Here is a 16,444-nt window from a genome sequence, read left to right on the forward strand (position 1 = left end):
CTAAAGCACTACAAGAAGAGATTTCGTTATCTATGTATCTTCAAGACTTCAGCTTAGAAGAGAAGATACTGCGCTATACAACAGTATTTTGTGGAAAACGGCTTGCCATATGTGGCTGTTAATTTTTAATTATTTACTTTGCTGCAGGAGTGGAACCATCATATCAATGGAGCGACTCACAGCCGACGTTGTCAGCTGCTGCTTGAAATGTATGAATTTGAAGTACAGTAAATGTTCTTGTGGCATGAGGGCATGTACAACTAAATAATGGTCACTGACATTGCACAGACTAGGTTTAGAAAACAAGCTGTGTCTTGTAGGGAATGAAAACAACTTCAGAGTGTCTTCAGGACAAAAAAGGGATCTCGGTTCATAACTTCTGAACCCGACTGATCTATGTGTCATGTTTTAAAGAGCTGGATCTTAATAGCTGAGAATGTGCTGTATTTTTTCACTAGTCACACCAATTTGTAAATGTTTGTGGTAAAACAAACTGTGAAATTTGGATTATAAATTGGCAGGCATGTTACATACAGTTTATGAAGTTTCTCATTAAGAATAGCACTTCTAATCTGTCAGTAGATACTGTTCGTGTCTCTTGTAGTGGGCAGCATTACCATGTGGTTTGCCTGCATTAACATGTAATAATACCACTGCTTGTATGGAGGTTACTACCTAGGGAGATTGTATTTTGCTTACCTTTTATTTTTTGTTTCTTTTAAGATATCCAGAATGGAATCCTGACAGTGATTCAGGACATGGAATGTAAGTAGTTATGAATTTTAAAGTGTTTGTAAATTTTTACTTGAAGCAGAGGATGTTCTTAACATTTTATGTGAAACAGCACACCACCTTTTCTTCAAACTGATATCTCCCTTTGTTTTCTACTAGCTGAAGAGCAGCATAAAAGTAGCTAAAATTGACTTCTCCTTAGATGCTCTGCAGAGATTAGGCTTTATTTGAGAATGAAAGCATCACAGTTTTTTGGCTTACAATTAAGGTGTGTTTTCCCCTCTTTCTAGGGGTGATCCCTTTATGTTGCAGCAATCCACAAACCCTGCACCAGGAATTCTGGGACCACCACCACCTCCGTTTCACCTTGGAGGACCTCCTGTTGGGCCAAGAGGTAATATCAACAGGCACCTACTTTTACAAGTTCTTGATTATTTTTTTTTCTTAGTTTTGTTTTAATTTGTTACCAGTGCTTTAGAACAACAAAACAAAACACTCGCTTTTCAGAGCAGTGGAACTGAAATACTTTAGTCCATCCCTGGCCAAAGTCTGGTAGACAGATTCCACCTTTCTACCATCTGCTAACTACCAGCCACATGATTATGGCTGTTTTTTTTAACTGTGTTTGATGAATCCACACATGTTTTAGACTTGTATTTTTTCCTGTCTAGAAGTTTTTTGTATCTGTCTTCTGATTAAACCTCATGTTGGTGGGATTTTTTTTTTGTGAAGCTTGCAAGCATTCCATGTACTAAGTGTTTTTCCCCTTAATTTCAAACAAATCTGAATAGCAGCTGAGAAATAGGAAGGTAGATGATGCAAGCCTCTTCTTCACAGGAAGACTTGTGAAGAATCAGGTTCTTGCCTGAAGTTGTTACTTCCTATCTTTTAAATAGTTTGAGTGACTAAATGAGCAAAATTAATGTACCTAGATATCCTGACAGGCTACAAGTAAGTATTTCAGACACTTGAAAGGATTTTTTCAGTTGAGTGATGCATTCATACTTAATTTCATTAATATAATGCTGTTAATTTTTCAAAACATCTCAAACTTGACTTTGAGCCAAAATATTTGAAAAGCTTTTTTCAGGTGTTTCCTAGAAAAATGGGCATTATGATAGAATTGGTGTTGGTTTAGAACCAAAACTAGAAGTCTCTTTCTATGCCTAAAACCTCAATTGTAAAAAGTGTGTATTTGCTATGGCAAATCTTACTCTAAAAGGAGATTTTTTTCAACAGGCTTTACTTACTCTCTGATATTTCTGTGCATCAGTAGATGCAGCTATTTCTCTAATGTTAAACTGAGCAGAATGATCAGAAAGGGGGATCTCAAGTGACAAGAGCTCTGAAATAAACAAATTAACAGCCTGTTGGGGTTTAACCCCAGCCAGCAACTCAGCCCCACACAGACATGTGCTCATTCATTTCCATGGCAGGATTGGGGAGTGAATCGGAAGAGTAAAAGTGAGCAAACTCATGGGTTGAGATAAAAACAGTTTAATAGGTAGAGCAAAAGCTGTGCACGCAAGCAGAGCAAAACAAGGAATTCATTGATCCCTTCCCATCAGCATGCTTCAGCCATCTCCAGGAAAGCTGGGCTCCGTCATGTGTAACAGTTGCTTGGGAAGACAAACACCATAACTCTGAATGTCCCCCTCTTCCTCCTTCTTCCCCCAGATTTATTCGCTGATCATGACATCATATGGTATAGAATATCCCCTTGGGCAGTTGGGGCCAGCTGTCCTGCTGTGCGCCCTCCCTGCTCCTTGTGCACCCTCAACTACTCACTGGTGGGGTGGGGTGAGGAGCAGAAAAGGCCTTGACTCTGTGTTAGCACTGCTCAGCAGTGATGAAAACATCCCTGTTATCAACACTGTTGCCAGCAGAAATCCAAAACACAGCCCCATACTAGCTACCATGAAGAAAATGAGCTCCATCCCAGCCACAACCAGCACACAGCATTTTCAGACTGTAATTAAAAAATTAGGTTTTAAAACTTGATATCATTCTGGTTTAGTATTACAAGTGACTTATATCTCTGAAGAGTTTATGAAGAGGCATGTTAATACCAGTCTTGCAGGTTAAACTAAGCTTGCTCATTCTTTTAATTTTTTAAAGGAGCTGGAAATGGAAATATGCAAGGACCAAGACACATGCAAAAAGGCAGAGTGGTTCGTATTAAAAATTCATTCATTTTGTTTAAACAACCCACAATTTTGTTACATACTTTTTGTTTGCTTGCCTTTTTTTTTTTTTTTTTAAATTAATGGATTGTGTGGAAATACTGAAGCTTTAGAATAAGATTGGGATTTTGTTGTGCTGAGTACTCTGCAAAATACACGTTCCAAAACTGTACAGACCCTATTTAAACATTTTGTTATGATGAAGCTATGAGACATGAAAATACAGAAAGGCACCTTTGGCATGGCAGGCATCTTCCTCTGTGGAAATCCTGGAGGCTTTGTGCCTTTTCTATATTCATCTCGTTCTGGTTACTACTGAAGATTTAAAAAATTAAAAAATTACACAAGTAGAACAGAGCATTGACTGACTTTTGTTTTAGGTTAGCTGATACACATTTTCTTTTCATGTTGTGCATGCATGCCTTGTCTTCAATAGGAAACAAGCAGAGTTGTTCACATTATGGATTTCCAGAGGGGAAAAAACTTGAGATACCAGCTGCTTCAGCTTGTTGAACCATTTGGAATAATTACGAATCACCTAATTCTAAACAAAATCAATGAGGTAAGATTAAGCTCTTTAGTAGTACTTCTGGCACTGCTTGGTGTCTTTAGTATGCTTACTGTGAAAGGACTTGGCTACCAAGCAAGATGACGTACGTGTCACCAAGGTCATGTGTGAAAGGAGGAGGGACTAGTATGTTTCCTTGCAGAAGTGCTGAGGTACAGCATTTTAAATACTGTTAAAAAAACCCTTCTTGTTGGTTGTTCATCATTTTCTCAAAAACGCACTATGCTTGCAAATTCTGCTCTTGTTCTAATATTCTCTGAAAGCTTACTTGGTCTTAGTTTGTATTATACAGTGTGTCATTTTGAAGTGTGGAAAAAGCCAATATCATAGAAGAGAAAAAGCAGGAAACAGTTGGATGTTCTGAGTCCAAATCTAGGTGGAGTGTAAACAAACCAAATAGTTATGTTTGTACACCTAAATAAAGTATGTGGAATTCATGCCAAGTTCTGCAGGTCCGTTAATGTTGTAACCAAAAGGCAATTTTCATTTTTAATGCAGCTATTTTTACGGGAAAGCAAGGAAGAGCTTGAGATTTTAAACAAAAACATTAATTCTTGAAGGAGTCTTTAATTTGTTTTTATGTTATTTCAGGCATTTATTGAAATGTCGACCACCGAGGATGCCCAGGCTGCAGTAGAATACTATTCAACAACACCTGCGCTGGTATTTGGTAAACCTGTCAGAGTCCACTTGTCACAGAAATACAAAAGAATAAAGGTAAAACACTTCTGCTTATTTTTAACATTACCTTATTTTAATCTGGCACAGTGAGCGTTATGAAGCTGCTGCATTTAAGTTACTCTGAATTTACGTACTTCTCAACTGTATCAACTTAATCAAGGGACAGTCACCCATGTATATTTTATGTAGTGTGTACTTGAAAAAATTTAATTCCCTCTTAATTTTAGAAACCCGAGGGTAAACCTGACCAAAAAACTGAGCCACCAAAACCAGAACTTGGTCGTGTGATTCACCTCAGCAATTTACCTCATTCGGGATACTCTGACAACGCAGTACTCAAACTGGCTGAACCGTATGGAAAAATTAAGAACTACATACTCATGAGAATGAAAAGCCAGGTAACTGTAGGAATATACACATGTGAAGATTTGAAACTCAGGTTTTTAACTGTGAGGAAATGATGTGTGTTTAATTGGTGCATGTGTGGACTTTCTGTTCTAGCACAGATATGGAAATTATTAGAGGTCTGTGTAGGTGGTGTTTTGCTATCGAGCTTACTGTGAAATGTTACTGTAATCTGAGCTGCTTTTTAAAGAAAAGAATGTCTCAGTTGTGAAGGTCTCCTTAGCATTGAGGCTTAGTTTTTTTTGTTACGCAGATTTCTAGGAGTCCTGGAACTTTTTTTAAGGCTGAAATAACATTATCTATGAAACATGAACAAATATATTCTACTATTACACATTTCTTTATTCTCTACTTTTCGTTCTTTAAACAAAAGCAGTCCTGCTGTGGCTCTCTAATGTTAAAAAATGATGTTTGAAGACAGATAGTGCATTGCATGTATATAGTAAAGTGCTTTGGAAGTGCATGTACATGATTTCTATAAATACACATGAGCTTAAAGTATTTAGTTTTTCTTCAGCTCTGCTGTCCCAGTTTGTTGCTCCCTTGAGTTAAATAGGAAATTCAAATGCTTTTTCAGAGATGAGTGCCTGAATCCCCTAATGTCACACTTGTGGAGTGAAAAATTACTAGAGTCTATTGTATGACCCCTAGGAAATCCTCCCTGACCTTATTTCACTAGAAAAATAAAATCCCTTGCTGTTTAAGTTGGATGCAGAAACAGCTTTCTTCTGTCTGCCAATGATGCTGTAGCCCAGATGTGTTTTTAAAAGCTTGTTCAGCAAACTTAGTTTGCCGTAGGCTTGTTTCTTGGAGGAACATCTCACAAAGCAGGGCTTAGACCAGCAGTTACTGCCTTTCTGTTTCAGGCTTGTTTCAAAAAAAAAAAAAAAAATACTGGGGTAGTTTCTTAGCTACCCTGGAATTTCCAGATACTTAAGCACCAAACAAATTAGTTTAGTTGTCTAGATGCTTTTTATTTGGAATCTTATTTTACTTTCTGGTGACCTTTTTTTGCAGGTTATTTAAATGACTGTTGTTTAACTTAAGTGCTTTCTACGGGACAGATATTACAGAATTGAAAAGATGGCATATGTAGAACACTTTGGTAAATTTTTAAAAGTACGGCTAGTTTGGAGAGGATGGATATAGCTGTATCTCATAGTTTTGTTTCAGTGTTTGGAAGCACGGTGTTTTAAATAGTTCTGCCTGTGAATGTGCTGCATGTTTCATAGTTGTTTAATGTGTGTTTTAATCTTTCCAGGCTTTCATTGAGATGGAGACAAGAGAAGATGCTTTAGCTATGGTTGAGCATTGTGCCAACAAAGCGCTTTGGTTCCAAGGCAGATGTGTGAAAGTGGATTTATCTGAAAAATACAAGAAACTTGTGTTAAGGGTAGGTAGTGTTTTCAGTTTTTTAGTTGTAATTGAAGGTGTAAAGTGAAGTAGAAGATCGCTATTGTTTACTGAGAATTCAATGCTGCATGTAAAATGGAAGGATTCACTTTAGTATTTTCTGTCTACTTAAGTGCAGTTACTTACCATGAGTGTGGTGTTATGAGCCCTAGAACAAAGTAAAAGAATTTTCATTTCAGATTAAACAAAAGCCAAACAACTACTGGAATTCATATTTTGGAGTAACTGGTGTAGATTTTAATTAAAATTTCTCCATTTAGAATGTGAGTTCTTTTTTTTTTTTTCCTCACCCTCCTTTGAAAATGATCAGTGAGTAAAATCAAACTGGGTGACAGGAATATGTACTCATACATTGTACACTTAATTCTTGGCTTTTCTTTTCTCAGATGCAGGTCAGTTTGTCCATTTTATTGTACACGAACTCTTGTGTACAGAAAAAAAAAGAAAAAAATACTAGGGACTCCTTTTTAAACTATGAAGTATTACAACAGAATATGTTTCCTGTGTTGGATGCCATCCAAAACCTTTTTTCTTTAGCACCAGAAAGCTTTTTTTATCCCTGTTGTGGACACTAACCCCAACTACCCAGATTGATTGTCTTATGATCTAATTTTTAACAATATGCTTTGTCAAAACTTACAATGTAACTGCACCTTTGTATGTGCAGTTCATATTGAGGAGGGGAAGGTGTGTGAGCCGGCACAGGCAGGACGCAGGAACAAAACCACGGATGAAATGCAAAGAGTAAATTTTTTCTTGTTACCTCATGACCCGCAGGATCTCCACAGCAGCATCCAGGCATGCATGCAAGTGGGGATGCAGGCACTGCAGAGCTCGGTCCTTGCTAGCCAGAAAGAGAAGAAAGAAAATATCTCAAACCTGCTGCTTTTGTCTCTATATCAAGGATTTTCACAGACGCAGATTTCTGCTGTGGCTTGAACTTTCCCACAGCAGGGCAGAAATCTCAAGGATGTTTGATAGTGTGTCTCTGAGTCTGTCACAGGCCTGTGTTATCAAAACACAGATGTTCTACTTGTTCAGTGCACAAGGCTAAACAACAATTAGTATGATATGTGTTTTTCTACATCCCAGCTGCAAGTTACTTATGCTGTTTACAATCCTCCTCACCAATCTTCAATAATATTGCCCCAGAAGGGTTGGCTGATAGCTTTTTCTTTTTTTTTTTTTGACATAACACCAGGCTAATACTCTTGCAATTATAAGACTTTCTCCATCAGGCTAGGACATTAGGTAGAAAAGCAGGAGAAATCTGAACTGTCAAGCTGTCTCAAAAACATGAGCTTTCTATTGTGCAATAGTAAGATTTCTTCATACTGCATAAGATCATGCACCAAAAATTAACACTTCATGTAAAACTCAAATAATTAACCAATGCACTGAGTATTTTCCATGTTACTGCGTACAAGTGGAATTCCTATTCAGTAACTCATAAATAATTGAAGTGATGTGAATCTGCTAAAGCTTTCCATGTAGTCCACTACTAATGATAGGGAGAAGAGTAGATTAAGACTGATTTGTGCCACTGCCTGCACGACACTGTGTCAGTTCATAAACAAAAGAGGAATTGTGTATAATTTTTTCTGGAGCAGGATATCCCATTTGTTTCATATTGAATAACTGATAATTACTGTGAATAAAGACATGGGGTTTCTAGGTTGATAGGGTCTTATCTAAGATAATAGCAGTTTACTAATTGGTTGGTAGGTGGACATGGTAAAAGAATACCTGTGGATTAATGGAATTGGAAGCGCCTGGCTGGATTGTGTAGCATGGTCTGAATTGATGCTGCAACAGTTGTATAAATAATAGTCTACTGTGACTTAATTCTTTCAATTTTATTTTAGATTCCAAACAAAGGAGTTGAACTGCTGAAAAAGGATAAAACTAGGTAATTTCCTATTGCTAAAGCATATTGGTTTTTAAAAGAAATATGAAAATACCTTATGCAGAGTATAGAATTTGTACAAAAAAAGTGAGGCAAGCTCTGAGACCAAGTTGTTCTTGGTTGTGCCCCAACATTAGCTGTTTCTAATGTGCTACCTACCCTCTTCCTCTAACGATGGAGATTTCAGAGCCTCTTCGGGCTTCTCGGGAAATCTTTTCCAGTCCCTAATTAGCCTTGCCTTCCGGCAGTTTAAACCCATGAGCAGTTGTCCTGTCTTGTAAGGACAGCTCCTCCTTGCAGCAGCCTTTTGCATATTTGAAGAACAGCATCCTTCAGGGTTTACCTCAACCTTCCATTTTCTGAACTAATACATAGTCTTATTCAGGCCTGTCTAGAAAAATATAACCTACCTTTTTTTTTTTTTTTTTAGTAATTTCTGGGCTCTCTTCAGGTTTACAAGCAAGTATTCTTTGTTCTTTACAGAAAGAGAACATATTCTCCAGATAGCAAAGATTCTCCAAGTGATAAGAAGTCTAAAACAGATGCTACTCAGAAACCTGAAAGTGGCAGTGTAGAAGATAAAGTGAAAGAGGAGAAACAAGATGATGCTGCTGAGCCATCGGGCACTAAGAGTAGTGAACAGGCAGACCAAGATGAGCCTAGCTTACTCCTTGAATCTGAAGATGAGCTGCTAGTGGATGAGGAGGAAGCAGCAGCACTATTGGAAAGTGGCAGCTCAGCAGCAGATGATGCAGATGTTGCAAATTTAGCTGATGTGACAACTGAAGAAAAAAAGGACACAGTTGATGATGTGACCATAAAAACTGAGGGGAATGTTGTGGCCAATCCAGCAACAAAGAAAAAGCTTAAAAAGGTAATCATACAGCGAGGTACCGGAGTGTGGAAAACCCTGTCTCACTTCAGTAGCACACTACAGCACATTCTATTTCAGATCTTTTTCTGTGGGCCTTTAAAACACATGCATGGCACACCTGTCTGAAGGTAAACAGGTATTAAAGCTCCTGTGAAAAAAATAGAAGATCCCATTGGATGCAACTTGCAAATGGAATAAGTTGTAAATCACTGTTTCTGTTTTGACAGAAACTGTTAAATTGTGGGCTTCTACCCATGTCACTTCCTGGGGTTTTTCTTGCCTTTCTCTTCACCCCTTTTTTTGACTAATATTAAGCAGCCAGGAACTGTCTTCTTCTGAGCAGTTTCTTGTGACACTGGCTGTAGTTACTCCTTTGAGCACAGAGCGGAACAATGACATTATAAAAATTATTTATTTGGGACTTGAGGCTAATCTAGACTTGGCCAAAATTGTAAGTACATCTAGGCTTTATGCTTAGCCAGAAAGGTAGGCAAGTCTGTTTGTGGTTAGCCAAAGCCTGTTTCCAATTGGAGGGGGGAAAAATAGTTTCATTAGTTTCAAGTCATAGGCCATTTGCTGTGAATTTCCTTTTTCTCACCAGATGATCCCACACTGTCATGTTTTTTTATGTCTTACCAGCTGCTTTTTTAATCATACTTGGTTATGTGGAGTAGCATACAAATTTTTAGTAACTTTATTGACTTGTAATGTTGTTCTTTGCAAAAAAAGTAAGGCATGTTCCTTATTCTTAATGAAGTGTGCATGGTTTTCAATTTTGGGGGATCCATCTATCAGGAAGCTAGTTACATGCTGTTGAGATTAATACTGCCAATGCAAATAGCTGTGATTATTTGTTGTTATGTGGATATCTGTTATGATAAATTGCCTCAAAATCCAAACTTACTTCCTTGAAGACCTACGTTCTTAGAGCACAGATATAAAGCTAATGCTGTTTCAGTACTACTCATGGTTGCATGTGGAATGCTGATGTTTCCATATCTGCAGGAATGTTTTTTAAAAAAAAAAAAAGGGAATTCAGAGAGATTCACTGTCTTTTAATGAAGTTGGATTTTAAGTTTTAAGAGACCTCCACAGTTTTGGTGCTTGTGTTTTTTGGGTTGTTTTTGGTTTTTGGGGGCTTTTTGAAATGCAAAAGCTCCAAGCTTTTCACTGGTTGAAAAAGAGCTCTTAATTTTTTTAATGAACTTTCATACTATTAGTAGGCATGAAATTGCTATTGTAAAGTTTTACCTTTTACACAGTCATGAATTTGAGAATCTTGTGGGACTCAAATAGAAACAAAACTTTTGTATTCCAAAATTACTTCCACTTAAAATACTTGTTAGAAGGAATTTCAAAGTAAGAATGCAACAAAATGATACTGAAATTCTCAAGTTGAAGTTCACTTGTTGGTATGCTAAAACAGTGGACCCTCATGATGAAAAAAAAATAATTATTTTTAAATGGAACACTTGATGCTGGGACAGTGGAGTACATTCAAAAAGAGCTTGTTACACTTCTGCATGCTTGAGTAACATTTTGAATGAGTGAGGTAGGTCTTGAAGGAAGAATTCCGAGCATTTTTCCAGGGAATTTGGAGATGTTTTTCTTCTGAAACTTAAATGTTTCCCTCAAACTGTCTTAAGAATAAGCTGACATAAGGAAAACATTTTCTCAACAGCGATACGTGGGTGGCTTTCCACGGAGCATGGAAGGTTTTGTCACTCTAGATGAGGTTGGTGATGAAGAAGACTCGGATCATCAAAAACTCCGCAAGTCAGGTTTGGCATTAAAATCTGCTGGCAAAAATGATGATAGTTTGGCAGAAATCAAGGTAGACAAGATTGAGGAGCAAGAGCAGGAAAATGAAACGTTAGAAAATGGAACCAAAACTGAAGATAATTCAAAGGCTGAAACTGTTGAAGCTTCTGATACCACAACAGCACAGGATACTGAGAAAAATGCCCATGAAAACACAGACACCCCAGATGAACAGGAAACAAAGAATGTCCAGGAGAAACCTCTTGTTCCAGATGAATTTAGGATTGGGCCATACCAGCCAAACATTCCTGTTGGTAAGGCTGTTTCCATTTATTTTCAAATATGTCTCTCTGCATTGCAGTAGCATTTCTCATTTCATTTGGCTTTTATTTCTGGCAACACATTGCCTCTGAGCCTTTCATTTTAGGGCTTCCCACTCCTCCCCCTTTCTTCACTCCCCCTCTAACCCTAGTAGTTTCTTTTTTTTTTTCCCCTTATTCTCATACAGTTCTCCATTATACTCTCCTTAGGCAGAAATTAAATTGGAAGAGGTATATTTTAGCAACACCAATTCAATTAATAGCACAAATCACAATAGTGGTAATAGTTTAGATTCATCCTAAATACTCAGAACTCAAACTGATAACAGAACGTTGTTAGTTCTTTTGAAGGAACTAATAAAATGGACCCTTAATCTGAAAGGTTGCTTTAAAAAAAAAAAAAAGCCTGCACATAATTATTACTAGGCCCCGGCTTGACTAAATTAAAGCAAGGACTTTTAAAGATAAAGCAGCTTTTAATGTAAAGTGAATTATGGTTTTAAGATTTAGATGAAATGACATATGACATTAAAAGAAATGATGTAGAGTAGATCTCTTAGTTTATTTTGTGGTGTTTACTTCTCTAGGTGTGAATTATGTGGTACCCAAAACAGGGTTTTATTGCAAATTGTGTTCCCTGTTCTACACAAATGAAGATGTTGCAAAAAAGACCCATTGCAGCAGCCTTCCTCATTATCAAAAGTTGAAGGTAAGGCAAAAACTTGTTCATTTTAAATGGCGTGATTCTTTCCTGGGGAATAGATCTGAACGAGACTGGACTGAGGAGAAAAAAAAAGCTTTCAGGCAGTGGAAATTGGCTTATTCTATAACTTCTAACTCAAGCTAGACCTCTCCAAAGCTTCATCTTGTGAAAATAATACACAGGATACACATTTTAAAGATGGGCTCCAGCTTTTTTTTGTAAATTTGGATTAAAGAGGGCATTCTGATTTGAGTAAAGGCCAGGCTTAGAAGTAGTGGTGCAGAGTAAACACAGCTGACTCAAATCCCTTCCAGTTGTCCCTTTGAGAGTGTTTTTAACCAGTCAACAGAGCTTAAGCTAAAGTTTTTATATGTTAAAAAAAATATAAAAATCCATATTTGCAACTTCTGATTTTGTGAGCATGTTTTACAATTTCTAAGGATTAGGTATCACATGATTGCATGGCATGAACAATAATGCTGCTGCTGCATCTTTGTGTACTGTGAGCTGCTTTTAAAGATCACCTCCAAGAAAGGGAAATCCTAAACGAAATTCTAATAATAATGCAGTGTTCACATAAATTGATTTTGTAGCAGTTGATTATTGAGCTGAAAACAAACCCCGGGGGTTCCATAGAAAAGAAGGTGGCATCTCAGACTCACAACGTTTGCTTTCTCCCTTGCAATAGTAGGGAACCCTAAACAAATTACAGGAACGCAGATGGCACAAATAAATGTCACAAAGAAAACAACATTATAAAGGAGTAGATCAGAAAATCAAATTACCATGCAGAGTCTTGTAGTAGGAAAAACCCACCTCATCCATCACCCATAGCTTTTTTTCTTTTTTTTTTTTCCATTGAGATACCTGATTATGGGACTTTAAAGACTTGATGTAAAAGGGGAGGTGGGGGGAAATAGTCCCAATTTATTAACTTTATCACTTATTTAAATGAAACATGATTTGATTTGCTTTTTCCATGGCACAAATGACTAGCAAGCTGCTCTGGAATGACGTTAACATTGGTGTGGTTTTAGAATCGGGGAAGGAGGTGGGGGAAATGCAGCTTTTGTTTCACAATGGCAAGGCACTTCTCTAGCAGGGAGTCTCGTTTACTTTGAGAGGAATAAGAATAAATAAATAGATTAACTGATATTGCTACCAAATGTCGTCATAGTGATAACAAACTCAAACTTCCAAAATAACCCTCCTCTAGGGAGGGGAGATGTTTTGTTCCTGGTTTTATAGATGGCTAATTCTAACCAGGTAAGTGGCACAGCTGCTGTCACAAGTCCTTGACAAAACTGAAAGCAATTCTCAGCTTACCAGCCTGGTAGGAAGGCATTAACAGCAGGCAGAGGCTGCCATTTGGTGTTTACTGGTGGCGAGCTGTATGTTCGGTGACATACGGATGATGTGGTGCTTCAGAGGAGCTCCACTTCAGTATATGGAGAAGTGCCAGTCTTGTTAGTTCCAACCTTTGCAGTTCATATTCACAGATTTTACAACTTGAAAATTGGGTTTATGTTTCTGTTATTGATGTTGTGACTGTGAGAAACTGTTTAAATATATCCAAAATATGATTGCTTTCTTTTAACAGAAAATTCTGGATAAAATGGCAGAAGACCACAGGCAAAAGAAAGAAGCTTAAAAGGAAGGAAAGATGTAAGGAAAACAGTGGCTTTGTTTTTAATGTTAATCTTTTTTTAAAGCAGTACAAGTATTAGATGGAAATACTGTATTCTTTTTTGTTTTAGTGAAATACAGTAGGCATTATAGGTCTGTTCATGTGTTAAATGTTGTAGCAAAAAGCATACGCAGTTAAGTTAATAACAAAAATTTGTTCTTAATGTGAGAATGGCAACAAGTTTTCGTTCTGACACTTCAAGCTATTAAAAAAAATCTTGCACCCTTGTGGATAGCTCATCTATGGGAAGAAGACTTCAGTTAAGTGAAATTTACTACTTTCAAGCTTCAGAAATTGTCTTTCAATTCCATTCTCAATAAAAAATAAAAAGTAACACTGTATTTTTATTTTATCTAGAACATTCCATATTTCAGTCTGAGCCTAGCAGATATTTAATTTTGAGTGTAAGGCTGTCATTGCATTTCACTTTTGAGGCGTCTTTAAATGTAAGTTGCATTTTAAATGTTGAATTGCAGTTTCTTTTAATGTCATTGCTGTTGTATAGCAAATAGAAAAAGTAGTGATTAGTCAGCTTTAAAACTTTGTGATTTTTTTTTTCTAAGCTCTTGATAGACTTCCCTATTCAGCTATTCCGTGTATTTTTAGTGAAAAGTAAATGCCCATTCTCCTCTGACCAGTATTATTTCCTTGAACTCTTCCTGCTTTTACTTGAATCTTGTAGCTGTCATACATCTCTAGTATATTCAAAAGCAGCATTTGAGTCCTGAAATGTAAAAAGATATCTTTATATTCTTCACAATGTAATTTTTTCAAACATGCATTTTAAAATTGTTTTGGTTAAAATCTGGTTTTGTCAAGAATCTTTAGAACTGTGCTCTTAATGTACCTGCACATGTGATATGTGAACAGGAATTTGCATGTGTAACCTGTGTTTATCTGTAGTTTTTGTTATTTACTGCTTATTTGTGAATTCAGGTTACTAAAGTGATTTACCAATAAATAAAGCTAGGCAACAGTAATTTGTTATAGATGTTTGGCATGTTAACCAATGTGTCTACTGAACTCTTTACTCTTGTGTTCATGATACCACACTGAAACTATAGCTCTCTTTAAAATTTGCATGTTTTAACACCTGTGATTTAGCAGCTTACTGCATAACTTTTCTTTCTCTTTCCTAAAACCTCTTTTGTTTCCAAACAAATTAAAATGTCACTTGTTTAAAACACTGGTAGGTATATTCTGAGTTTTACAGAATTTTCACCAAAGCTGAAGTTCAAGCCACATCACATTCATGTGGATAAAAATTACTAGGGATGATTCAACCTGAGCCTCTTGACACTGAAGCCTCCCTGTTGGCCAAGAAGGGTTTTCAAATGTAGGAGGCTGAATCTTGATGAAGTTAACTTACTTAAGCAAATGGATCTAGCAGACACAAGATGGTGTGTTTTGTGGAAACAAAGTTTTTAACTTGTCTTTCCAGTTGTAACCTTCTGCTGTTGCATCCTCAGAAAAAGGGGAGGTGTGGAGTCCTTTTTGTGCAAGAATTAAGTACAACTTCAAACATTTGCTATTGTGATGGTAGCAGTTTCTCTGGGGACTCTGTATACTGGTGAAATGCTAATAAGCAGCTAATGGTGCAGATTTCATTTAAATAGCATATCCACATTATAAAATCTTACGCAGTGACTCATTCTTGCACTTTTACAAAGATAAGCTACTGCTTTGTACATGGCAAGCATTAGTATGCAAAGTTCTGTTTGTGTCTGTATAAAATTGATTAAAAGTAATGCAGTGATACGGTCTTCAAACTACTCTACAGCTTTCCTAGGCCCCTGAAAGAAAGTGCAAGCAACAGCTGCCTTGCAGTCGGTTCTATTTTGGCTAAGTCACAAGGATGTACTTGGACTGCCACTTGCTTATGATGACATTTGTCATTCATCTGTCTCCAAGAGGCTGCTTAGTTCATCAGCCAAGCAGAGGATGTGACTTCAAAGCAGTCATTCCATGTTTTGCAGTCATCCCCCTTCTCTCTAAAGGTGGTACATAGAAGTTTATTTTGAAGGTCTCTACCTCCCCAGAGCATTTTAACAGTTTCATTACAGCATCCAGTTAAAATTAATGTATTAAAATACTACAGCTCTGTACGTCTTATTTTTAAAGTAGCCTTTCCTAAGCTATTATCTGCGTTTTAAATAGTTGCAGTTCAGTGATCCTGCACCTCCAGTCCTCAGCCTGTTTTTAAATGATGACCTGTGTAATTGCCAGGGATTAAACTGTAGGAGGATGTTACATCATGTTTAGTGTCTAAACAATTCCCACGCATAAAGTAACTGTGGCATAGTCCAACTTACAAGTCAGAAAATCCCTTGCTCCCCTCAACTTAGTTTCTGGTATCGATGCGTGTTAGATGCCTAATGCATGTACTTTTAAAACCCTGCTGAAGCTTTATGTAAGTCTTTACACCTGTACGTGTGCAACATGATGCTTTTTTACATCAGAAAATAATCAAACCTCATCTGCTTCTGTGAAATGTTGTCTGTTTACATGCAAAGGGCAGGGCGAGAATACATGCCTTACACTGATTTCTGATGAAAAGGCGGCATCAGAATAACTTGATCTTGAGGACAGATGCCAGATACCACTTTGGTGACAGACCGATATGTGAGCCTGCCACTGGCTGCTTACTCTTTGGCAATAATTGTATCTGTACGGTAAAGGGGTGAGGGGAAATCCCACAGAGCATCAGACTAGAGTGTGAAATACTGGGCTCAGCAATTTAGATGCCAGCTTTCATACATGAAAGCGTACATGAATGTCAACTCAGAAGAGTAACCCTAGAGGTTGTTGCTTCTTGCACCGCGTGTGTAGTTCAGCAGAGGCGTAACAAGGCCCTGGGCTTCCTGAACACTGGGAAGCAAGCAGAAAGAGAAGCCTCCCGTTCCCCCATGTGTTATGCTGGGTTTATCACAGTCGAGTTGGAAATAGTTGTGGGAATAAGAGTAGTAAGAACACAGTAGTTTCGACTTTTTTTTTTTTTTTTTTTTTTTGTTAAAGGATGATCCTTGCAGAGATATTTTATGGTTGTAGTTGGCTAGGAGGTAAGCATTTAGTGAGTGTATGACAGGCCCTAGAGAAAGCTCTTGGGGCCTGGAAACACATCGGTGGCAATAGTGACTGATAAAATCAGTATAAACAGCTTGATTCAAGAGAGAATCAGTCCCCACAAAACTTGAGGAAACTCAGACTTTCC

At 37.3% G+C, this 16,444-nt stretch overlaps 1 protein-coding gene across 5 annotated transcripts in view; it reads left to right on the top strand.

Moving 5' to 3' along the window:
- MATR3 (matrin 3) overlaps positions 1–14,213 on the top strand; it is a 28,301-nt gene extending 14,088 nt beyond the window's left edge. For 4 of the 5 annotated variants that reach the window (XM_042790453.1, XM_042790454.1, XM_042790451.1 and 1 more), the window contains 13 exons: positions 148–209; positions 724–765; positions 1,023–1,126; positions 2,851–2,903; positions 3,352–3,477; positions 4,075–4,200; positions 4,392–4,562; positions 5,831–5,962; positions 7,848–7,891; positions 8,372–8,762; positions 10,444–10,837; positions 11,431–11,552; positions 13,147–14,213. In XM_042790453.1, coding sequence (XP_042646387.1) covers positions 148–209; positions 724–765; positions 1,023–1,126; positions 2,851–2,903; positions 3,352–3,477; positions 4,075–4,200; positions 4,392–4,562; positions 5,831–5,962; positions 7,848–7,891; positions 8,372–8,762; positions 10,444–10,837; positions 11,431–11,552; positions 13,147–13,197 — 1,818 coding nt within the window. In that variant the 3' untranslated portion in view covers positions 13,198–14,213. The remainder of the gene's footprint in view (positions 1–147; positions 210–723; positions 766–1,022; positions 1,127–2,850; positions 2,904–3,351; positions 3,478–4,074; positions 4,201–4,391; positions 4,563–5,830; positions 5,963–7,847; positions 7,892–8,371; positions 8,763–10,443; positions 10,838–11,430; positions 11,553–13,146) is intronic. The other variant, XM_042790452.1, reaches the window with a different exon arrangement.
- Positions 14,214–16,444: the final 2,231 nt, after the last annotated feature.

This window comes from Tyto alba, unplaced genomic scaffold, assembly GCF_018691265.1.
Source record: "Tyto alba isolate M040663 unplaced genomic scaffold, T.alba_DEE_v4.0 Super-Scaffold_17, whole genome shotgun sequence".
NCBI lineage: Eukaryota > Metazoa > Chordata > Aves > Strigiformes > Tytonidae > Tyto > Tyto alba.